Genomic DNA, 24,969 nt, shown 5'->3' with positions numbered 1-24,969 from the left:
TATCATCATAAATTCAAATCCTACAGGACTGACTCCAAAATTAGAACAGTTAAGAGGTGGCATAAGAAGAGCCGTTTTATGTCTACTCAGGATTTGCCAATTCAAAGGCCTTAGAACATGTCTGAACGTCTGAGGCTCAGAACACTGTGAGTGGTAGGCTAGTGCCCACCTTGAGAGTGTGAATACCCTTCAAACTATATAAAATCGGAGTTTTTAAAACACTGTGACGGTCAAACAAAACACAACTGCAGACAGAATTCAGAGTATATGCCATGAATGTGCAACCTCTACGTTAGCACAGTAACTGGACTTTTTAACAGCAGAATTCACAATACTTGGGTCTTTCCAGATTAAATACTTCAGTGCCCAGTACACTTCTAGAAGTAAACGAGTGTTCAAATGTTTTCTGGATTAACAACATAAAACAAAAGGTTCTTCAAATACTGGATACAATGACCAAATACCCAGTATATTTAATGAACTGGGTTGTGGGATTACACATCAGTGCTGTGTGCTGGAGCTGGCCTGCAAAGAAAGACTGGTGTGTGTCTCTTTCTAACGCCAAATTTAATGATAACAGATTGGTAGGTGAAATCGGCCATGGTCAGAGTATTTATAATCACAAAGGTCAGTAAACACTACATAACAGGGCACTTTTTCACAAGAGAAAAGCATTCACCAGCACAATATATGACCAGTACATCTTGGTCATATTTTCATTTGTTCAAATATACCACATAAAAATCTTAATGAATGACATGTTTTAAAATATACAAAGAAAAAATTTTAACTAATGAAGATAAATTCAATACAACAGGCTAATGTAACACAAATGTTAGTAACAGCATCCTTTCAAAAGTAAATTTTACTACTGTCTAGGGCACAGACTTTATCAATAAAGTTGAAATGTTTCACAAAATAGGAGTCCCTGTGATACTTCAGATGTCTCTTTAGTTTAAAACCTGATCCACTAGTTATCCCATTAATTTACTTGTAAAGTTTAAATAAAACCCTAGAGAATAAACCGTACTGATTTCAGCAAATTATGAAGAGAACCCAAATTAAAAATGATTAAGTTTAATTAGGTATATAGGATATAGAAAGCAATTCTATCAGAATTTCCTAAGATTCTGTAAAAAATCTACTTACACATAAATGTAGACAGCATTTTAATCCAACAATAAAATATTTGCTCCCCAGAGCAAAAGCTCTGTCATTAGCCTGTGCCTTGCTTCTTTCATCCTTAAAGTATGAGTCCACTTTAAGGACTGTATGAGATAATACACGAAAAGCATTTAGCAAGTTTCTGATACATTGAAAGAGCTTAATAAGCCACACTCTGTAATACCACCACCAGGTTCAAGTCATTATTTTTGAAAAAATATATAGATCTTTATAAACTCCCCTAGAGATTAATTTTCTGATGTAGTCTGAGACTACAAGTGGAGGCCAAACATGAGGTGAGTCATTCTGAACATGAGTTCAGCAGAGGAGCACAAATGTATGGACAAGGAGGCCCCAGAAGGAAGGCACAGGCCGGCCTGGGGATGGCAGCGTGTTCTGTGGTATGCCAGCAGCAGCAGCAACAGAGCCAGAGCTTTCTGTGGTGACTATGTACCGTAAGTTACCTTCTACAAAGTCACTCTGTCTTCAAAAGAATTTTAAAACATTCTGTTTAAATGAGAAGCAACAAGTGCTCTCTCTAAAAATGGACAAGGTATAAAAAAAACACTGGGGGAGAAAACCATAGCAAACCTCCTTAAGAAGTAAACACATTCCTTTAATTGTAGCCGACTTCCTGGAGGGTAGTGATTTCTGTTAGAGAAATCCAATTTTCATTTAATATATATATACACACACGCAGACATAAACAAAGCTAAAATTCTTTGTTAACTATAAGCATAGGAGAGAGAAGAAATTATTCTTCGTTTTGAACTTTCTTTAGCAAGGTGTTTTAATTTTTAAATACCTATTTGATACTCCCCCAAAACAATTTCCAAGTGGTCAGAATAGTAAATAATTCCTAAATAAACACTCATAACCAGGAGTTAGAACTTGTAATATCCCTTTTAAAAAGGAGCTATTCACTCTTTTCATCATTATTGAAATACAGTCAAATAAAAATAAAAGAAAACCCAGAAAACAGTGTTTTAAAAGTTTACAGTTTCGGGCTTCCCTGGTGGCGCAGTGGTTGGGAGTCCGCCTGCCAATGCAGGGGACACGGGTTCGTGCCCCGGTCTGGGAGGGTCCCACATGCCGCGGAGCGGCTGGGCCCGTGAGCCATGGCTGCTGGGCCTGCGTGTCTGGAGCCTGTGCTCCGCAACGGGAGAGGCCACAACAGTGAGAGGCCCGTGTACCGCAAAAAATAAATAAATAAATAAAAATAAAAAATAAAAGTTTACAGTTTCAAATGAAATATCAATTCTTCCCACCAAGCCAACAAAAACACTTAAAAGTTCAGGGAGTAGTATATTTACCCTGAAACTAAACACTGTTGTTCCAGAAAATACAAACGTAAAGTGTAGTGTGGTCTCAGGACCCTTGAGGGTCCCCCCAAAACGCAAGGTCAAAACTGTTTTCATAATACTAAAATGTTATATGTCTGTTTCACTCATGGTTTCACAAGCGCACAGTGGAGTTTTCCAGTGCCCACATGCCATGTCACATAAAAAGAACTGTCAAGCAGAAGTAGTATGAGAATCCCACTGCTTCTATTAGGCAAAGAGATGTGCAAAATGTAAAACAATGGTCTAAATAACATTTGTGGAAAACAGTAATTTGTCATCAAAAACGGTATTTATGTTAACATGTAATGGGGTTATTATCGTTATATTTAAATGAATAAACATGTTTTAAAAATATCTCAGTATTAGTTTCTAATACAACAAATTCTGAGCAATATAAGTTACATAAACAAAAGCTCTTTGGGGATCTTCAATAACTTAAGAGTTAATAATAGTCCTGAGACCAAACTGTTTCAGAAGTCCTGGTACTGTGACAGGAAAGCAGCCAGTTAGTTACTGCTTCCATTTTACCAATTTACAGGAACTGTACCAACGAGGACGTGTACTGGGAGCAGGGCAAGTCACAAGTAAAGAAAGCACCGATATGCTTCTTCAAATTTACAGAAATAATTATTCTACAGAAGAAAGTGATTACCTAATCTCTATTTTCACAAAAATGAGAGTAAAATATGCCTTTAAACTTATCAATGAAGTTTGTCACCCTAAAAGAAAAGAAAATTTTCTTTCCTCAGCAAACACAGGAGAGAAAACCTGATTCAACTAGTAAATCAGGAAACTCGAGTCTTCATCCTTGCTACCTCTGAGTATTTTCTCCTCTTCAGTGCTCAACACAATTCTGATGGTCTGTGCAAAACCAGAAGCAAATCTGAATATGAAAGTTTAACTGAAGATTTTAATCCACATCAAATCTGGATCACTTCTTACACTAAGCATTTCAATTTCGCAAGTTTTCATTTAAAGTCAACAAGAGTTCCCACTTAATTACAAACCTCAAGATTTACCCAGAAAAAAAATAGTCTTTAAAATTATTTTATTAACAACTGTTTAATTTACTTGTTTCTTAGATGGAAAGCCTGGTAGGTTAATTGAATAATGGCCTACAATTTTATAGCATAACTTTGTACATGAGTTGATTGGGACCCAATACAATCTAAAACATAGGAATGCAAAGACATTTCTTAAGAATTTCCTCCATGAGAAGGGGTCTGGAAGGACACCCCAAAAATGCAGACATTTCAAGTATACACCAAGATACACCCAGACCTTTGCAGCATTCATTTAATTCTAAGAGGCATACTGCTCAGAAAAGGGGCAGAGATTTCCCAATTTTCTTGCTTATCAAAATAGTTCAGATAACCATACATTCAGCTAGATATGCACTGGACAACAATGTGTCAAGAAGTCTGGAACTCTACACAGATTTTAATATAGTATGAAAACAACTCCTGTAGTCACCATTCGAAAAGGTATTCAAAATGAATAAATAATGTTTGAGGAAACTGATGTTCACCTCTTTTAATACCAAGCTTTAAAAACAATTTAAATCATTATAAGAAAACTTTTCAAACATGTATCATGTATTTATATACGTAACCTCACCTTTTCTTGATGACACAGAGTCACAGTAATAGACAATTATCAGAAGAAGATGTAATATACTGATGCCCTCTAAACTGGGCTGGCTGTCCCTACACTAACTGGTCTTTGACAATATATGCTCTTTTGGTCTGGGAAATCTATTAATCAAAACTTCACATAAAGACAAATGCATGAGCTCTAACATATAGACAGTGTGACTTATATGGGCTGCTCAAAGGCATTTTTAAAAAAAACTATTACAAGTTTCTCAGTTGTGTTCCGTTTTGATGAGATTGACAGATTATCACTGGATGAATGAGGCATTATATAAATATTTAAACAAGTTCATTTGAATATTAACATAAAGCTATAACTAAACATTAGTATTGTTGCCTTTTTAAACAAAGTATTCTATAACTTTAAGGTAACACTGGGTTCCAGTTTCTTTCCCCCTAGAAATGAACATAAACAAATGTCCTATTAATATCAGTTTGTCCAAACAACGAAAAGAAAACTGAGGTGCAATCATGTCACAGTTAATGCATGTCTGCTTCCAATACATTCAAAGACAGTATTTAAAAAAAAAAAAACCAAAAAAATCAATAGTTAAAATAAGCCTTTTGCAGTCTGAGAATTCAAGATACTTTAAAAAATTTGTAAATACACATACATGCAAATTCTTCATATATACAAATTTTCACAAAATTAAGAAGTTGCAAAGAAATCAGAAGGATTACGGTGAATCTAACAAGCTACATTTAAATGCTTTACCACTGACATATTCCTGAACATAGCAGTTTTAATAAATTTTCTACATGGCCTTTTTATAAAATTTTCTCTTTTAGACATAAAAGTTAGTCACTAGAAGTCTTCTGAAATTCTAATTTAAGAATTCAAGATGTTCTCAATTCACTACTGATATGTAAGGCCACTTTGGTAAAGGCATTGCAGCAAGAACACAAAAACAATAGCATATTTTCTAGTATTTATTTTTTTTCACCTGCAAACTGTAGCAAAACATGACCAGCTTTATTATGCAGACAGGTATCCCTCTACATTTTTAAAGAATTTAGGCATGTATAAATAGAAGAGCTCTTTAGAAAGGAAAAATTCAAGAATGAATAAAACCTTCCAATTCTGACTCTGTAACTTTCCAGAAGCAATGGTTAAAATGATTTTAGGTCATTCATTCCAAGATATATGACAGCACCTTAAAAGTGGCTGATCTATTTCCCCAGTAACATTTCTCACATAACAATGTGTTAAAGTTACAAATACTGATATGCACAAATAGCTAATTTCTAAGAAAAATATGTACAGTACTGCAGCATAATGAATGTGGTATCTGCAATAACTTAATATTAGCCAATTTTTAATATACATGATACCGCTACTTTTTTTGCCAATTCACAGGTTAAAAGTTGTTACTGGAGCCCTCTGTTTTGCACATATTTCCTGGTGTTTAATACACAATGCAGGCTTTTTAAAGACTTCTCTTGTGTTTAAAGCTAGGATCAGTGAAACAAGACAACAGTGCAAGAGGCAGAGAGATGTAATGTGACCATGTAAAAGTTCGTTCCAGTAAAGTGTCTATATAAGGCTATAAGAAAGGATTGGTTGATGAGCTTCCTGTTGGAAATTGTCCTGTCGGTGCACCGGTCTAAAGGAAAACATAAGACAAAATAAATAAACAAATAAAGAGTGTGTGGAGAAAATATGAAAATATTTAATGTTATTTAATTAAACTAGATTTAATTAAATAGTATTTAGATTAGGAATTATTTCATAATTATTGGCAATCATATTTATTCATTATTGTTATTAGCAATATACTGTAATAAAGCGATAGGTTATCAGGCACTGTGTTGTGCCTCTTATATCCATTATTTCATATAATTCTCACAATAGATTCTAAGAAGGGACCTGGCCCTAAAAAAATGCATTTATGATTCAAACCAAACCTGACTCCAGGATTCCTTTTTCACATTGTTCACTAAATCTACAGCTTCTCATAAAGCATTATTTTGACAAGAAAGCAGACAAGTTTCATGTCTAAAATAGCTTATTTACTGTCAGTGCTTTGATTTGCAACTGATTAATGTGTTTTCTGGGGTATTTTTTTGAATTTTATTTTTTTATACAGCAGGTTCTTATTAGTTATCCATTTTATACATATTAGTGTGTACATGTCAATCCCAATCTCCCAACCAATTCATCACACCACACCCCCAGCCCGCCACTCCCCCCCTTTAATGTGTTTTCTTAAAAAGGAATTTCTCGATTTGTATAATCTTGCAGAATACCAAAGAGCATCTAGGAGGAATCACATCCTGCTTTTCCCAATTTGAAAACAATGCAACAACTTATAAAGTGCTTAAAATTGCATCTCACTTACCATAAAAGGATTACTAGATACTCCAGCAGCTGCAACTTGACCAAAAGGGGTTACCACTGGCTTTGTTTGTCCAAATGCTGCAAAACCTGCACCTTGTTTAAAAAAACCCACCAATTATAACCATACCTTTGAGACAATCTGATGCTTATAAAGTTTCATAATGAGTTTCAGAAAAATTCCTACCAGAGCAAAAATAATTTAAAAAATCAATGTTAAACTGTTGAGTCTCATGCTCTTTTAAATAGCAGTTAAACTTCCACTAGCATGTCTTAAAGAGCTTACGTTGACTCTCCAGAAATAGTTAATTCCAGTTTGTCTCAGCTACTGTGAATTGCTGACAAAGGATTTAATGAAGAGATAAGCTTGTGATTATTTGAGAGGGGCTGTGATCCAGGTATTTCAAACTTTAGCAAATGAGTGAAATGGGCTCCCCCCCACCAAACAAACAAACAAACAAAAAAAACCCCAGAAACAAAAACTGGTCTCTAGTGAATCTTCCTGAAAACAAGTAACAAACTCCAACCACGACACAGTCACCTATTTAGAAAATGAGTTTATGTCACCAAAAAACCCCCAAAACAACAACAACAAAAAACGTACACAAAATGGAACAGAAACAGTTCTCCAATGCAAAACAAACAAAAACACTCTAGGTCTATAAAGTTTCCTTTTAAAATCAAGAGGCATATTAGAACACAGAAGATAAGAAAGACACTGGAGATTCTGAGAAAGAAGAGGTACTCTTTAGTCCCTGATTTCTCCTAAACCTATAATCTGGTCACAAAAACTACCAAATCACTCAATTTTCTGTGGCCCAAATCACCAAAGGCTTCTATATTTGTGTAGTAAACATTCAGCAGATAATGCTACAGCATTCTCTAGATAAGTCTTTTTGTCCAAACATTCATATTATGATACATAAAGGACACCTGCAGTGGACCTACAGCTAGCCAAATGTTAGATCTTACCATTGGGCTGTTGAGAAAAGGCTGTCTGCTGAGGGAAAGCTGCTTGGGCTGGGAAGGCCGGCTGCTGGAAGCTGCCACTAAAGCTGGTGGGAAGACTGTAGGGCGTGGGAGTCCCAAACCCCGCAGGCATGCTCATGGATGCCGTGCCGAAGGTCGCTGCTAGCAGGAGAAAAGAAAGGCTGGTCACTTACGAAGGGTAGGTTTTCGTATACGCATACTCAACATTATGAATCAGACATCATTTACCTTAAAAACAGTATGATGTATTTTAAATTCCAAAACTCCCAACAAACTTAATAGTAAGTTTTAGCTCCAGTTTAACATAATCTATATTTGTTCTGAAACCAATGACCAGAATGAAACTAATAAAGACTTCTCAGAGTAATTATATACAGTTTGAGTCTAAACAGCAGTCTACTTTTTAAAGTCCATCATCATGCAATTCACATGTATACTAGTATATACATTTTTAAGTTTTGTTTTGCTATATGCAGTAAAATAGTCAAACATTTAATTGTATCCAGTGAATCGTCTGCTATAATGTAATATATGTGTTCCTGGAAAAACATTTAAAACCTCTGCAAAATAGTTCACTATAAATAAAACTTACAGGAGAAATGGGGTCACAGGCAGGCCACTCAAAACCTATGCAGCTTTCTAACCCAAGGCAAAAAAAGGGGTGGGGCGGGGGCGGTCCTAATAAAAACACTAACACAATTAAACTGAAAACTTATGGACTCCCATTCCTTTTTGGAAAGTAAATGAACACTGCTTTGGATAAGGGGTATAAGGAAGGTTAGGTTAGGACTGATAAGTTATAGAAACTGGGGCAGAGTACATAAAACTTGAACAGAAAGTGAAATAATAAGCATTCTTACAAGAGACAAAGAATGTAAGGTGAATGACACTGTGTCCAATAACTTCTCCATGGCTTGCCATGTCTAGCCACTATAACTTGATGGAATAAAGCATTCATTCACAAGTTGGGGAAATTCGTGTGTGAACTACAGCTATATATATACATGGTATGCTGCCATCACTCCCCCCATTTACGAATTACTTATGAACTAATTCACATTATTACATTATCATATTATTATATTATTTATATAAACACACATAGTAGCAGAACAGTATATTACTTTTTGCTAGTAAAGATTCAAAGTAGAATCTTCCAACTATACGTTGTAGGAAAAGCCTAAGTGAAATAAGAGCCAATAATGGTGCTTTTAATACAGAACACTAGTAATTACATAGTGAAATATTTTCAGCATGATGCTATCAAAAAACATAATTCACTGAATTTCCTGATTTTAAGAAAAAATTACCAACTTGATTGCTGATTTAAGGCACAAGAAATTAATACTAAAGTGCTACACAGAATTATCTTTTATTAAAAAAAACCCTAAAAATCATGTTACGGATGTTGCCCAAAGTAATTCTCATAATCCTAATTTTTACAACAGTGCAATTCTCCGCAATGAACCTAATTAGATTTTCCAATTTAAATATTACTTTTTATTATTGATAAGAAAAAGGGGAACTAAGCCACTGGGAAGCAAGTGAATTAAAGAATAATAAGCACACTGCAAGGGAAACAGGAGGGTTTCAGAACAGACAACAATGCACTGACATAACTTTGACAAATCACTTTTTAAGAAAGCAGTATAAAGCATAAGTTGGATACAGTTAAGCAAAACCAAACTCCATGGAATAATGTGGTAAAATGGTTTGGTACATCGAAAAGGTGTGTCACTCAAAGTACTATGAATTCAAACTTAAGAAAAATAATTGAGAAAAGTATTAACATTCTAATGTGACCATGGAGGTAAGCAATATGCTTTTCAGTATTAGAACGCCACAGAAGATTTTCATGTAACTTTAAATATAATGTATTCCCAATGCCACACATCCATGACCACTCCATTTTAAAACATGGAAAAAACTTAATTCCACATGCAGGGATCCAGAACACCAGCAGAAGCTTCCACAAGCAGGTAGACAAATTGCCACACAAATCTAGATATTAGTTGTGGCCACCTACCAAAATGAGCGTGAGGAAACACTTGAGAATGCATTGCTCCAGAAAGGCCTTATGGAAAGCCATAAAGAGACCAATGTCAATTAACTTATGAATAACTACTGGCAAAATAAAAGTAAATTTGTTTCATTAAAATGTTCTAAAATTAGAATATACTGTTACAAAGTAGGTAGCATAAGCATACATAATAAAGACACATCCAATGGAGTCTTTTTATTTTAACTATATTCATGACAGTAGTATTCACACTGTTTGAAATAAAGGGGAGATTAGAATAATACCAGAAAAACAAATATCAAATGAAGAAGCATTTACAGAATCCATCTTTTAAACAAATAACATTTTTTTCATGTGAAGATACAATAATATCCATAAAAAGACTTTCTAGGCCTCACCACTTACACCCAAAAATGCTATTCATAGGATCATCTAAAATGATCTAGCATCTACCTTTAGCATCTAAAAAGTCGACTAAATCTAAAAAAATAAAAATAATAAAATAAAAACTCAAATCTTGGAGAAAGCACTTGAATAATGTTTGATTGTTTTATTTATGACTCCATACATTAACTAGAAAGCCTAATGATAACTCAAGTGAACTAATTAAATATTACTCAGGGAAAATTATTCAATGTAGTTCATTAGAAAGGCGAGCAGCACTTTCAGTTTAAAATATGACGGCTAAAAAGAGAGAGAAAAGAAAAATACACCTTGTGCAGATCTTACCTGGCATGACTGAGGTCAGACAGGTTACGTATAAATAAATGTAATTAACAAAAAACAAATTTAGGTTGTTAAGTACCAGAACCGCTGTTATAACCATCTGGAGTGGGGTTGTTTCTAAAATATATGGCCATGAATTTTAAATTAACATACTTAACATCAACTAAATTTGGGGAAACAAGGCGATTGAGAGATTAGAGTGGTTCTGTCTTGGTTCTGTAGTTTTCTAATTACAGGATACCACAACTTCTTTAAGCCTCAGTTTCCTCATTTGCAAACAGGGGGTGGAGGGACATAACATAATACGTATCTACTTTACAAAGCTGCTGTGATTAAAAGTGCTACAGGGTAAATATCCAAGGAGTGTTATTTTTTCTTGCTAACTTAAAAAGATGTTCACAGCATGTTCTAAATTCAACAAAAGGTTGCTTGAGGGGGAAGGGTTCTGAAACAAATTTGGTCACTTTATGTTTATCTCTTTTCTTAGAGTACTTTATAAGCTCTGAGAAATACCGCATTAATAATACTGGTTAAATTTTGTTTAACTCAGCATTTCCCATATATATCTGGGCATAGAATCCCTTTCCATGAAGCACTGATAACACCATCTCAGGACACATGTTCTACAAAATAGGCTTTGGCAAAAACTGACTTTTAGTCAACAGTGATTGTTAACCAGTATTAATTTCTGTACCTCAATCTGCAACAATGATGCCTAGTCCTGGGCTGCTATAAAAATATTTTAGACTTGTTTTAACAAGCTTTTTGATATATAATTCACATATCATACAATTTGTCCACTTAAAGAGTAGAATTCAGTGTTCTTTTTTAACATATTCACCAGGTGTACAACCATCATCACAATCTAATTTTAGAACATTTCATACCCTCCTCACTAAAAGAAATTCCATACCTATCAGCTCTCCATTTTGCCCCACCTACTTTCTATGGATTTGCCCATTCTGGACAGATTATAAATTGAATCATACATTATATGTCACTCTGTGACTAACTTCCTTTGTTTAGCCTAATGTTTTCTAGGTTCATCCATGTTGTACCATGTATCAGTACACGTCATTACTTTTTATTATCAAACAAATTCCACTGTACGGCTATACCACGTTTGGTTTATTTATTCATCAGTGGATGGACACCTGGGTTGTTTCCACTTTTTGGCGATTAGGAATAATGCTGCTGTGAACATCTGTATACAAGTTTTTGTACAGATATATGTTTCATTTACTTTCCTATGAGTGGAATGAGCAGAACCAGTGGAAACAGTGCTGGTTTAGAAGCACTCTGGGTACTAACACTAGATTAGTCATTGATTAATTTTGGACCCTTAAGGTTGGGGGGGGGAATCTTTTTAAATCATTTTTTCATTAAATGAATGTTAGAAAATAAAGGTACTCATTCAGGGACAAAGGAGAGATTTAAGAGTTATAAGAGAATTTTCTAATAACTGAAAATTATATTAACTTTATTAATTAGATTTAAGGGCTCAAGTGCTCTGGAAAAAGAATGCTAAATATTATAGAATCCTAAAATAAAGAAGGTCTTAGGCCACATTGGCTAGTCTACTGAAGGTTTCTATATAACATGGTAAAAGAAAGCCCAAAAGCTTTGTAAATGCAGGAAAAAAGTTATTATTAAAATGTTCATTTTAAGAATGAAATACGTCAGTAAAACTTTTTAAACAGTTCACACTGAACTATTATCAATACCCTCTTTCAAAAGCTACCTCAAATGGAATTTAACAATACTAATATATTTGAGAAGAACACAAAATATTTCCTAAAGAACTAATATTAATTTTGATGGTAATAAAAACACTAGAAATACCTAAGCACAGTGTATTTGTCAAAGTGTTGTTTATATTTCAGCTTCAGCAGAAACATGTTATATAGTTAACATTTACTTTGACTTAGTCAATTCAATAATAACCTAGTAAAGATGATCAATGTGATAAATCAAAATGGTTTATAAGGGGAAAAAATTTTTGACCTTGAAATAAAAATTTGTGGACATAGTAGTTTACCTTTCAATAAATTTTGCTTAGGCTAATATTAAAATTACTTTATATCATCTGAACATACTTTGTACACTTTATATTATTTCACATCCCATGTAGAACCTTAACTTTAAAGGACTTTCATACTCCAAATAATTGGGGTGGGGGGGTGGGCCCTTAGCTCTAATAACAGAACCAGTCTGGAGGTACAGTCATGAAAGGAAAATAATAGGAATGATTTACCAAGTATACACAATAATGCAATGACCATGCATGGTGATTTACATAACCTAATTCTCACAACATCCCTGCCAGAGAATAGTGTTCACATTTTACAGAAAAGGACAACAATAAGGTTCTGAGGAGTTACATCAACATAACCTTGGTCAAGGTATAACTTGAGTTTCCATCCTTCAGTTGTCAAATGGGGTTATAATAGCTATAAACATCTCAACGGTATCTTGCAAATAATATACCTTCCTATCACTTTTCCTCCATTCATTAAAAAAATAATATACAGAAAGCATTTTTAGGATTACCTAGCAAGTAAACCTAAGTCAGGATTTGAACGCAAATCTGGCTGTACCCAAAATATACGCACTTAACTTTTCTGAGCCTCAGTTACCTCAGATGTCAAAGAGTGATTAAAACATTTATTTGATGAGAGTTAAGAGGACTAAATGAGAAAATGTAGAAAACCCTGTGTCATGAGACATGTTATAAATTCATTCCACGAAGTCAAAAAAATATGCTTAGAAACAGAAATACTACATATATCACAAGTGATGTATAAATATTTTGTCCAAAACACAACAGAAATTTGAAACAATCACTGATTATGTATATTTGAATTAAAATAAACCATTTTAAAAATCAAATTATGTACAAAATTCAAATAGTTATTAAACATCTACTATGTGAGATATCAGCAGATTATGACTGAAGACATTTATATGAAAAGGAAAGTTATGGTTCAAACTCCCAATATCACATATTCTCAACCTTGCCAATGACAAAAAGATATGCTAGTAATTGCCAATTCTTAATGGTGCAAATTTATTGTGATGTAACAAACACCTTAATCCCTCAAAATATCACATCAACAAAGGCTATAACTGAAGTTCAAAGTTTAGTTCTAAAACTATCTAAATCTAAAAACAGAACTGACAAATTCAGTTTAATGGGTATTGGGCCATACCACATGCACTTGCTAATATTCCAAGGTACTGGCAAATAACTCTGGTGTTCAGGGTAATAAGACAAAAATCAAAGAGGTACAATACAAGAAATATGTACCAAATAAAGGGGGAGCAATAAAGAGGATTTTTAAAAAATTACCGGAAAATATTCAAGTGTTATACCACAAATTAAACCAGTTTCCCACAACCTAAAAAAATGTGAACACCTAAAAGAAATATGTACTAGAAAAAGACCTCATTTTTAAGATCTCATGTAATAATACCCATCTATTCCTTGCAATCCCATGAAAAGGAAAAAAGCAAAAAAACTTACACATTTTTTCTATTAAGATTGAGTTATAACCAATAATTGTGAAACCAGACCAACAAATAAGTCAGAATTACAACGTTCAAGTACCATCTCTGTCATATATTGGCTGTGCACTTTAAGGCTTTAACTCTCATCTCCACGCTTGGGCTTCCACACCTGAAAAGCGAAAGCTTTGAGTGGTGGGTGCTAGATAACTTCTCTGGTCCATTTTCAAATATTAAATTCAAGGATTTTATAAACTTTCAGCTAATATATGTCTTTATGGACAAAACTAATCCACTTTACAGTCACTTCAGTAAGAAAGGAACCTTATTTTCTGATGTTCTTCACATGGTGTCTTTGCAATATATACTTTTTCCAAAACTTACTGTTCTATAATTTATATTTATTTCTTACCTGTTGCTCCTCTGGCATTGGTCTGAAATGGATTTGTAGAAGATGCCACAGAAGGACCAGCAGCAGCAACAAATGGATTTGTGGAAGGTGTAGCTTTAAAAAATTATAAAATACACTATAAAATCCTAATGCATTTGTATTCAATTATTTAAAGTATTTGTTCATATATTTATGAAGACAGAAAACTAGAGCTTTCTGATAATAAACTGGTGCTTTGACTGTCTTCTGGTATCCCTAAGAAAATGCGATACAATATATATTAGGGTTTCTTATAAAAACCAGTATATATATACCAGAAACACGTACCTCCAAATGGAGCAGGCACACTTGAAGAAGCAGGCTGTGTCTGTGCAGAAGCACCCACTGGCACTGTTCCAAAAACATTACTGAAAACAAGTATTGAAAGAGTTCATGTTTTGAGGGGAAAAAAAAGCAACGGTAATCTCTCTACAAGGTTGCCATAAAATATGGAACAAATAATATTGAACATATCATGTATCACATCAGTTCTCAAACTTTAAGTCTCAGAACTCATTCACATTCTAAAAAATTATTGAGAACCCCAAAGAACTTTAAGTTGCTATATTTACCAATATATATTGTACATCAATTAAAACAAATTTAAATAATTTTATTCATTTAAAAATAACAATAAAGCCCTTACATGCTAAGCTAAGTAGCATTTTCATAAGTAACTATATTTTCTAAAACAAAAGGAACCTAATGAGAAGAGTAACACTGTTTCATATTTTTACAAATCTCTTTAATGGCTGGCTTAATATATGATCAATCTGTTGTGATATGTTGTTTAGGCTGATGCATATGAAGAAAAACTGGCCTCAAATGGTAACATAGTTGAACAAAACAAGAGAATTTTAACACCTTTTCCAGATAACTGTGGATATTTTCCTTGACATCATACAAAAAATGCCAGGGATAGTTTCCTAAAGGTTAGTTGCAATATGGAATTTAAAACCATATCAATGGACTTTTATGTAAAGTAACATCCACTAGTCTATCTTATACTTTAAATGAATATTTTACTAACTTTGTATCATTTGGAAAATACTTGATGCCAATCTTCAAAATGTCAACATATTTCCCTATGCAAAATAAAAAAAAATTACAATCATTAATGTCACCATCCATCTCATCAGAAAAGTAATGGGAAGCTTAATTTTAAGCCCACGGTGGCCCCTAAATTTTCCAAAATTCTACTATTTGCTTGAGAGTATGTATTTTAAGTAGTTATTTTCCTTAAAGTGACAGACTTAAAATTTCATTTTTGAGAAAATATCTACCAAATATCGAAATCTGAATAACCATGGTTTGCCTATCAATCATACTTTCAAGGAAAAATGGTGTTCCATAAAACAAGTGGCCGGTTCATTCCACAACTCAAACAACCACACAAATTGATTTTACTCAAGACAGCTTTATATTTCACTATATAGCAGAACTACCTGATGCATACCTTACTTCAACACACAGAAAATTAAGAAGACATATTTAAAGGTCAAGACTTAAATTCCTTTACTGCTTCATACAGCATATTCATAATAAAAACTGCATCAAAAATATTCCTAAGTAAAACTGAATGTGTGGTGATAAGGAATATAATGACTATTAGATGACTATTTGTACGGCTTGGTGCCAAAGCTGTAAATCAATGCTAAGGCACCAGGAAGTTTTACCTATCATAGTTTTTGCACCATCAATACAAATGTCAATTACTGAAAACACAAATAACCCCTCAGAATTATTATGAATTTAGGTTTTAACCTCACAGACCTTTTGAATGGGTCTCAGGTACTTCAAACATTCCATGGGTTACACTATGGGGACCACTTATGATTATAATGTAATACCAATAAACCATTTCATTACATATACCTATGTTTCCAGACTTTACGACCACCTTGCTATAGTCCACTATTACATACGTGTAATGTAGACAACATTAATAAAGCAAAAAATATATAAATACTCTGAATTTTATTCTTTGGATTCAATTTTTTCCATCTGCCATACAGAAAATTCGTTACTGAAGAGTGAGCCAAACTAGTTAATGTTACAATCCTACCATTTCTCTCTGGAAAAGGTGCTAAAGGGAAATAAAAAGCTACTCGAATAACAAAAAAGAAGAGACAACCTGCAGGAATGGAAAACTAAGAGATGGGTAAGACACTGTACAGGTAAGTCACCTGTACTTCTAGGTCTGCTTCCTTGACCCAAAGATGAAAAAGTCAAAACTAGAAGAGTTTTTAAAGACCGAACACTGTTAAAATGCAGTAGACTTTCTGCTGCCAAGAATTTCTTACACCAGATATATCTGAACACAGTAACACGTATGTCTATTTATAAATACCAGTATGACAAAAGAGATACAGAATTGGTCTTGGGTTCTGGTGCAAACATTTCTAAAACTGCTTATTTACAACGAAGGCTATAACATGCTACTTTCAGTGTTTAATCTTCATGACTGAGAACTGTACATTAAAAGCAAATAATTCTGTAAATGGATTCTCTGCTGAGTACAATTAAATTTGTGTATGACTATCTATTTCAAGATGTGTATATACTCTAAATTACATTTTAGTGTTCAAGGGAAAAAAGTAACAAAGCCTTCGATTAAATAAAAAAATAAAACTATGGCATTTAACTCAAGGATTATATTTTAATTAGAAAATTTAAACACAGTTTCCTCAAACTTACAAAAATATTCACAAATCTTTAAGCCCCAAATGGTCATTACTTAACAGCATTATTATTCAGAGGTGAAAATAAGTTTAAAAGATAAAACACAAAGCAGGAACACAGACTAAGACAAGCTACCTGCTAGCATTACTTGTGGAAGAATATGCGTTACTGGAGGTGGCCGCGGAGCTGAAAACGCTGTCCAGTTCTGCTAGGGCTGCATACTTGTCTGAAGATGCACTTGACTGACTGGGAACTGAAACCACAGAACCAACAGGAGCTTTACCTGTGGTCCCAAACCCACTACCCTGATCACCACCTGTGAACAAACAAAAACATATTACATCAAAAATTTTAACTGATGCTTAACTTACACTTTCAACTTACAACCACATTTGCCATGAAACATATGTAAATTCAAAACCGATCTGGAGCTTAGCAAATAAATGGACATGATTCTAGAGTCTTATCCGATAAATAATACAGAAAATATTGGACAAGATTAGTGCTATACATACCACTCTGATAAAGACAACATACTGTTTCTGTAACAAAAACTAAGACCCAGTACCAATAACATGTCTAGATTACACATAAAGAAGAAATTCTCAAAGTGCTACATTAAATCTGCAAGACGGAGACATCTCATTCAAGTGAACATATACACTCATAAAAATGCTTGAACTATATGAAGTCTATTAATAATATCATTTTCCCAGGGTTGTTCATGAAAAAATTAGAGATAGTAGTAAAAGAAAACATTCACAGAGCACTCATGATGTGCCAGGCACTGTTCTAAATGCCTCCCATGCAATAACACATATAATACAACTTGTTAAGTTCAATGCTATTACTATTGCCCTCATTTCGGAGGGTAGATGAAAAATCAGGCTCAGAGATCAGGATGCAGAATCCAGTCTGAAAGTAGACCCCTGCTGTTCCTCCACTACACTATGCACTTAGAGAGGCAAAAATACTAGCCTTAAGACCAAAACTAGGTATAAAATACACTGTAAATATCTTGTTTTTTTTAATAAATACAAAAATATTAATAGAACATAGTAAACAAATATATCACAGAAACTACCAAATAATCCTCTAGTCATCTCTATTAATAGGATTTCTTGGCCCTTTATGGCCTTAGAACAATAAAGCATGCTTTCTAAGACAAAATTAAATTTTTGTCAATTATTTTCTTTTAAATCTAGACGTTTACAAATTAGTTTCTAGGCCTTCCACTGTGTAGTTATTTCAGATCCAAAATGTGCCAAATAGTCATGAACATTTAGTGTAAACTAAACGTCTATACAACTAAGAAAAGCACATCCTCAGATTTTAATAAATACAACCAAATTTAGAGGACTGTTTAATATACAAATTTATATTCATTTGTTTAAAGCTTGATACCTTGCCCGGCACTGAAGATATTGTCTAAATTAGCAAGTGCCGCATATTTGTCTGTAGTCTGTAGACCAGCTTTGTTCGCTGAAACTTTACTAACAGTTGATGCTGTTTGATGACTCTGGGAAGTATTGAAGGTTCCAAAATCAGCACTGGAGGATTTGGGGAAGTTATCAAAATGAGCAAAATTAGCATTTACTGATCCAGCACTTCCACCTGTAACAGAATAGACAGAAAACTTGAAATTGCTAGATTTTTCTCAATATCCTTTGATAAAGATTATATGATCATTTCTTCCTAAACTAAGTGTTCTATAAGCAATCCTAAATTCTTAAAATTAAAAACTGGCAAATGGCATTCAACTGTAATTATCTACACGTGACTTTCCATAATTTACAAAACTAGATTTTCAAAGGCCCTGGCAACATATAGGACAACAAGTTTCTGTGTGTAATTTTCTACCCTGGAATGAAGAGAATAATTCACAGGAGAGTATCTCCAGGCTACCTAATTTGAAACTCAGTTACTTCATAGAACATTCAGCTATGTATACTATGACCTTTTACCAATTCTCCCTAAACAAACTCTGTAGGCAAGATGTAAAATATCTTACACTACAGAAGTTTTTGTAGTTCCAAGGAAGACCTGGCTGAAACAAATCCCAGGGTAGAAATTTAAAATGTTTACAATGTACTATTTTGATCCAAATTTCTTAAAAGGTGGTTTTTGAGCTTTAGACTTATTTTACTTGAAGAGCTATTACTTAATTCCACATAATAATTTAATGTACACATGACACCACAATGTCTTCAGCAAAAGTATGCCCTAATGTATAGTTCAAGGAAAAAATTATTACATCAACTTTATCCTGCTAAGATTTTAAAGACTGTTCTGTATTCTAGAGTACTCCCTAAGGTACTACTAAAATACTAAAACCAGTATATATTCATTCTACACTTTTGGTGCTACACTTTTGATGTTGGTTCTTTATGACTAAACATTAGTCTCAGCAATCAAGATAGTAGATATAGATATAGATATTTATATATTAAAGTGAGAGCAAAGCACACTTATAGGTATTTCAGAAACAGAAAGGTTACACCCTATTTTTTAAAAAACCACAAACACTTTCCATCAATCAGTTTTTTATGCATTCTAAAACAAATATATTTCTTTCAGGAATTAAACTCTAGTTGTTTTCGATTAAAACTAAGTAATGTTTGTATTTAAAAGACTGTGATCTGTTACAAGGAGCTGATGAACAAAGTACATACTGAGCTTTCAAAATCTGTATGAAGAAAGTTATTTCAAATTAATAAAAACTGAATTATTAAATCAGCTAACTCTGTTACGGTATACTACTGTGTTCTCTGAGTTTAGCAATAGTGGAGAGAGTAAAAGTGAGAATTTCTGAAGGATTATCGTTAAAAGATGATTAACATTCTATAATTGAAAAACCTAAAAAATATAGCACAAAACATACAAATTAGTAAAAGATGCCTACTTGACAACAGAACTTACTGTTGGAAGCCTGGAGAGGAAAAGCTGAAGTAAATTCACCAAAACTGCAGCTAGATGAAAGCATTCTAAATGCTGGACAGCCAGATATTATGTAAATGATGAAATTTAAAGAAAAAAAAAAGAAGAAAGAAAGAAAATTGAAAGAAAAGGCTTTAAGACAATACAGAGTTAAAAGTTGAACAAAAAATAATCAGCCAAAGATCTAAACAAAGGTTCAATGAGTTTCTGAAAACAATACAGTTTATGGGAGAGTATTGAATGTTTAAAGACCAATTCCTGCACAGAAAACTATTTAAAGTTTATTAAAGTGATTGTTAAATAATCTACTCAACTACTAATATTTATTTTCTGAAGCTTGTTGCCCTGAAAATTACTTAACGTTTTTAGTTCTATGGAAGCAATCAACTAGCTTCCTTTATTCAGAGCCTAAATCGTAATGTGTTTTGTGAACCTAATACTAAGTACTTTAATACTTCTGTGCTTAAGAAATTTAAGGAAGATTCATGTGCAGGAAAAGGAGAATAGATGTGAATTAGACAAAATACTAGCGTTCAGAAAAACAAACGAACAAATAAAAATATAAAGATTTCAGGTTTCCCCAGAGCTTTGTAAGACAGAACTATTTTAGAACCAGATAATCACAGAATTTAAGTTTAGAGTAATTTTCCAAAACTACCTCTAGAGAGTTTTTTATTTTTTGAAGTAAACATTTAAGCATAATGCTGGAGAGCTCTACCTGTAGATTGGGGCTGAAAAGAAGAGTGGCTTGCTGTGGGGAAACCTCCAAAATTACTCGAACCACTAGACTGTCCAAATGCATCAAAGTTTGCAAAATCTGCATTTGCAGAATTCTGAGCTGTAAATGGTAAGGAACAATATATGTTAATGAATATGAAAATTATAAATGAAAAATATGATAAATGAATTTAAGAATTTTATGAAACCTTCTATGTCTCACAACTTACTTTAAAGAAAATTCATTTAGAAATCTGATTTTAAATTCTACCAGTGTTTATTTCACCGAACTTCAAGCAATTAATTAAAGGGTATCCAGGAATTTCCAAAAACGCTTTGTACAATGATAAATTTGTACACAATGGCCTTTGAGTGACCTCAGGAATGGTACTGTAAAGTGCCTCTATTAAAGGAAACTCTGAATTAAGAGCACTAAATATTTAGTTAAAGCAGATAGAGATGCAGGATACAGGATACATTTGGAAAATTCAGATTTAAAATAGTGATAAGTAATTCATCAGTTATGTGAATCTAAAATAATGATACAAAGATGGCTTAATTACATTAAATCTTTTGGTTGCTTTTTGAGTTTACAATGATGTCACACCAGAGCATATTTAAAAAAAGAAAACTCGAGTGTATAAAAAGAAAACTCGAGTGTATAAAAAGAAGGACATGATCACCAAATACATTGAAGATACTCATATTTTATTAGGAGGCTGCCATTTTTAAAAAAATATTAAAACTTAAGAAAGGATAAAAACGTAAAAATCATAGCATAAATGCACCTCATACCCAGTGAAAAAGACCAACTAATATTTCCCAACTGGTCACCAACCTAAGAGCAAAATTCTAGGCTTCCCTGAAGTTAAAATATGTAAGTAAAATGAAATAACTCAAAAGACTTTTTTTAAGGCCAAAACAGATGCTGGATAAGATTTTTATAGAGGATAAGATAAGAATAAGAAGTGGTTGGTATGCAGGAAAGGGAATGCTAAGTGGTAAGAACGAAAATCATGTCCAAAAGATGGAGAAAGATTATATGTCACCAACAAAGTGAGTGAACCACTTAAACCCTTTGCAGGCAATTCTAGGTAGTTTTTGTAAAGAGAGAATACTGCAAATGAGCATGGCTGAATCTAACAGCTAAACAATGTGTTTTTTATAATAATGAAAAACTGAGAAACTCAAATGGCCGACGAGAGATCACTTAAATATATTATGGAACATCATACAATGGAATATAATGCAGCCATTTAAAAAATTCATGTAAAAGAATATTTAGCCCTATACAAAAATACTTACAGCAAAGTAAATAAGATAAATAGGTTAATAAATTCCAGATACATTTTCATCTGCTAATTTCGTTAAACATGGCATCATGTGCATAGAAAATCTGCATTTTAGTTAAATCAAAGTAGTGAGATTTCAGGTAGGTATCATTTCCTTCTTTGTTTGCCTGAGTTCGCCAAGCTTTTTCAAAGAATATGTACTCTACTTGTAAACAAACCAAAAGAAGTCACTAAGCAAAAAAATTTTCCATTAACAAAGTAAAACATTATTCTAGGAAGAAAATCAGGAAAACTTAACAGTATTTCATGTAATTGCTGTTTTATCTATCTAAATGGATATGACGGGGGCGGGGGAGGAATGTACCTAGAGTAACCCCCCTTTCCTACACACCTGTGCCACTTCCCTTCTAGTGTCTTCGCACCTACCACTTCTGACGAGTGGAGTGCTATCCCCACATGTCACTGCTCACACTGCGTTCTTGAAAACCTTTTTGAAACACATTTGACCTGGCCCTTAAGCACTATACACTAGAATCTAAATTAAAAGGCTGCTTACTGCTTAACAATATAAATTCTGTATTCTGGACTCCCTACAATATTTTGTCTGTTTTTACTTAATATGATAAAATTCAACTTCTTTACAGGCTGAAATTTTACTTTCCCCAAAAGAAATATAATGGAAGAAATGCTAATAGATAAATAATAAATTTTAAAAATTAATTTCCTAAAAAATATTTTGAAAGGAGTAACTATACCAGTTTAAATATAAGTTTAAACACAGTTACCATTTAGCATTGCTGAGAACACCAGTAAGCAAGTACAGTTTAGTGAAAAGGGAATCTAAGATAAGAATCAGGGAACTCCATCCTAACATAAGTAACTGTAAACCACTGGACAAGTCCCTCAATTGTTCTGGCTCTACCAGTATTCTCATTAACAAAATGAGAAGATTTGCTAGATGGTCTCTACTAGCAAAACCAACAAACACTATGATTCTACAACTTATGAAACAACAGAAATAAATTTCTTAAGAGCTTTGAAATACTAAGCCAAAGAGAAGAAAATTCTACTAAAAGACAAAATAAGTTTATTAAGGCCAAAATAGATAATAAATAGATAATGTAACTATAAACCAAATGAATAGAGAACACGATATAGGAAATTCTCAAATTTAGAGTGGATTATATTCCAAAAGGCAAGTTTCCAAGTTTTTTGAACACTTAGCTGTACAGCTGGGAACAAAAAATGAAACATCTGTCCCTTGTAGAAACAAGAACTGGGTCCCTAAGCTAGTTTGTGGCTTATAACCTCGAACATATCTGTAGCCTGTAATAATACATATTCTACATTTAACTTATAGTTAGAGATCATATGGGAAAATTTTACATTTAACATGTTTCAAACATCATCAGGGGAAAAAAATCAGTTCAATGCAATCCATTTTGTTGGGCAAGCCTATTTTATCACATTTATATTTTCCCAATGTTTTCCAACCAGAGCACCAAACACACTCATCAAATACCTATTCACTATAGCAAGACAGGGTTTTGTAATACTTCTATCCGTTTTTATTTGTAGACACTGAATCTACTGTCTTCAATAACTGATTATAGTAACTTTTTAAATTTGTGAAGTGTTGCAGAATGAAACTGATAAGCACAACTTCGGAAATTAAACACTAATAAATTCGATAAACAAAAATTACTATCTGGAACCTCAAACAATCTCTACACAAAGAAATCCAAACTAAAAAGAATGTGACAAAATAATAAAGATGTTTTTTACACAGTCTTATTCAAAAAGTACAAAGGAGTCAACTCAGAATTTAGAATTTAAGGCACCAAGTTAATGAGCCTGAATCTTGCCAAGAGTTGTCTTTACTCTTCGGTGAGCAACAGATACTCATGAGAAAGGGGAAAAAAAATGTAGAGACCAGAGGATGGAAACAGGCAACCCTCATCAAATTCAGCTAACCAACAGACTTTGTTTCACCTATATGATAGTTTATTTTCATTAATTCCTAACATTTAAAAAGAGAGCATTTCACATTACATAACAAGTTTTCAGTGTATTTAGTAATCCTAAGCCTGTATTTTCATGTGGCAACAGGAGATTATAGACCATCCCCCTTTTAAAGGGGCACCGCATTATATTATTCATTTGTGTTAACTGGGTGGCAAGGCAACTGAGTTTGACATCCCTCATATAAGGTGTGGCCAGAATCAATTACAGTTTACAGTTCACAGGTTTTCTGATACATTTATTACCAGGCAAAATAACTATTACATGCTGTAGTAAATTATGTTTCTAACTGCATGCCTATTTCTGTAGAAGATGACTTTTCCTGAACATAATACTGACCCCACCACTGACACATATCCACACACACGCCAACTCAGCCAGAATGTTCAAATAAAGAAGGGTAAAGACTTCTGGCTTTTAACCCATTGAACCATCTGCAAAAGCACAGTTTTCTCTTTAAAACAATGCTGGCCAGATTGGCGTATCTGAATAATTACTGTTTGCTAGTAAAAGTTCCATTTGTCACATCAATGTGTTCAGGAGAAAATTTTCACCTAATGTATTTTTTTTTAATGATAATTTCAGGGCAAAAACTCAGCTATCAATGACTTTGTTATTATCTATGAACCATGTATGGAAAAGTAAAATTCAGAGTGCTTGCAAAGGCTCTGGAAAAAGACATTTCAGATTGAACCGTGACACCGATTTAAAACTTACTTAAGGTAAAATGTGAAAGATGGCATCAACTATACTAGAAGGGAAAATAAATGAGTAATTTTATTAGCTTGTTCTTGCAATATCCATATATATTTTATGCTCCTGGGAACAATCAAATGAAGTAAGAAAAGTGATCTGAGTAGTCATCTGTAAATACAAAAGAACTTCAGGCTAAAAAACTATTACTCTCAGGCAACCTGACCTAATCTACACGGTTATTCAACTACTTCCTCACAGACACATCCGTCCTACCATTTTTGCCATATGTGGAAAAGAGACAAAATAGTTAAGATTTACTACCTTCTATCAATCTGATAAAATCATACATTTCTCTCTCTTTTAACATTTTCTATGATTAAATAATGACAATTATTTTCAAAAACCATTTTAAGGGAGTTATTAAAAGTATGAGGGTAATCACGGTACAAATTAGTCTGT

At 33.3% G+C, this 24,969-nt stretch overlaps 1 protein-coding gene across 7 annotated transcripts in view; it reads right to left on the bottom strand.

The window, feature by feature from the left end:
* Positions 1-1,061: 1,061 nt before the first annotated feature.
* AGFG1 (ArfGAP with FG repeats 1) overlaps positions 1,062-24,969 on the bottom strand; it is a 71,860-nt gene continuing 47,952 nt past the window's right edge. For 2 of the 7 annotated variants that reach the window (XM_081242462.1, XM_081242465.1), the window contains exons 6-13: positions 20,502-20,621; positions 18,251-18,460; positions 16,982-17,162; positions 14,453-14,532; positions 14,147-14,239; positions 7,467-7,625; positions 6,499-6,590; positions 1,062-5,763 (exon numbers count right to left, since the gene is read on the bottom strand). In XM_081242462.1, coding sequence (XP_081098588.1) covers positions 5,704-5,763; positions 6,499-6,590; positions 7,467-7,625; positions 14,147-14,239; positions 14,453-14,532; positions 16,982-17,162; positions 18,251-18,460; positions 20,502-20,621 — 995 coding nt within the window. In that variant the 3' untranslated portion in view covers positions 1,062-5,703. Of the gene's footprint in view, positions 5,764-6,498; positions 6,591-7,466; positions 7,626-14,146; positions 14,240-14,452; positions 14,533-16,981; positions 17,163-18,250; positions 18,461-19,765; positions 19,838-20,501; positions 20,622-24,969 lie in introns of all 7 variants that reach the window. The other 5 variants (XM_081242468.1, XM_081242464.1, XM_081242463.1 and 2 more) reach the window with 5 other exon arrangements.

The sequence above is a fragment of the Mesoplodon bidens genome, assembly GCF_964165515.1.
Source record: "Mesoplodon bidens genome assembly, chromosome: 8".
NCBI lineage: Eukaryota > Metazoa > Chordata > Mammalia > Artiodactyla > Ziphiidae > Mesoplodon > Mesoplodon bidens.
The sequence above is the reverse complement of the archived record's forward strand: the minus strand, read 5'-3'. Positions and strand labels throughout refer to the sequence as shown.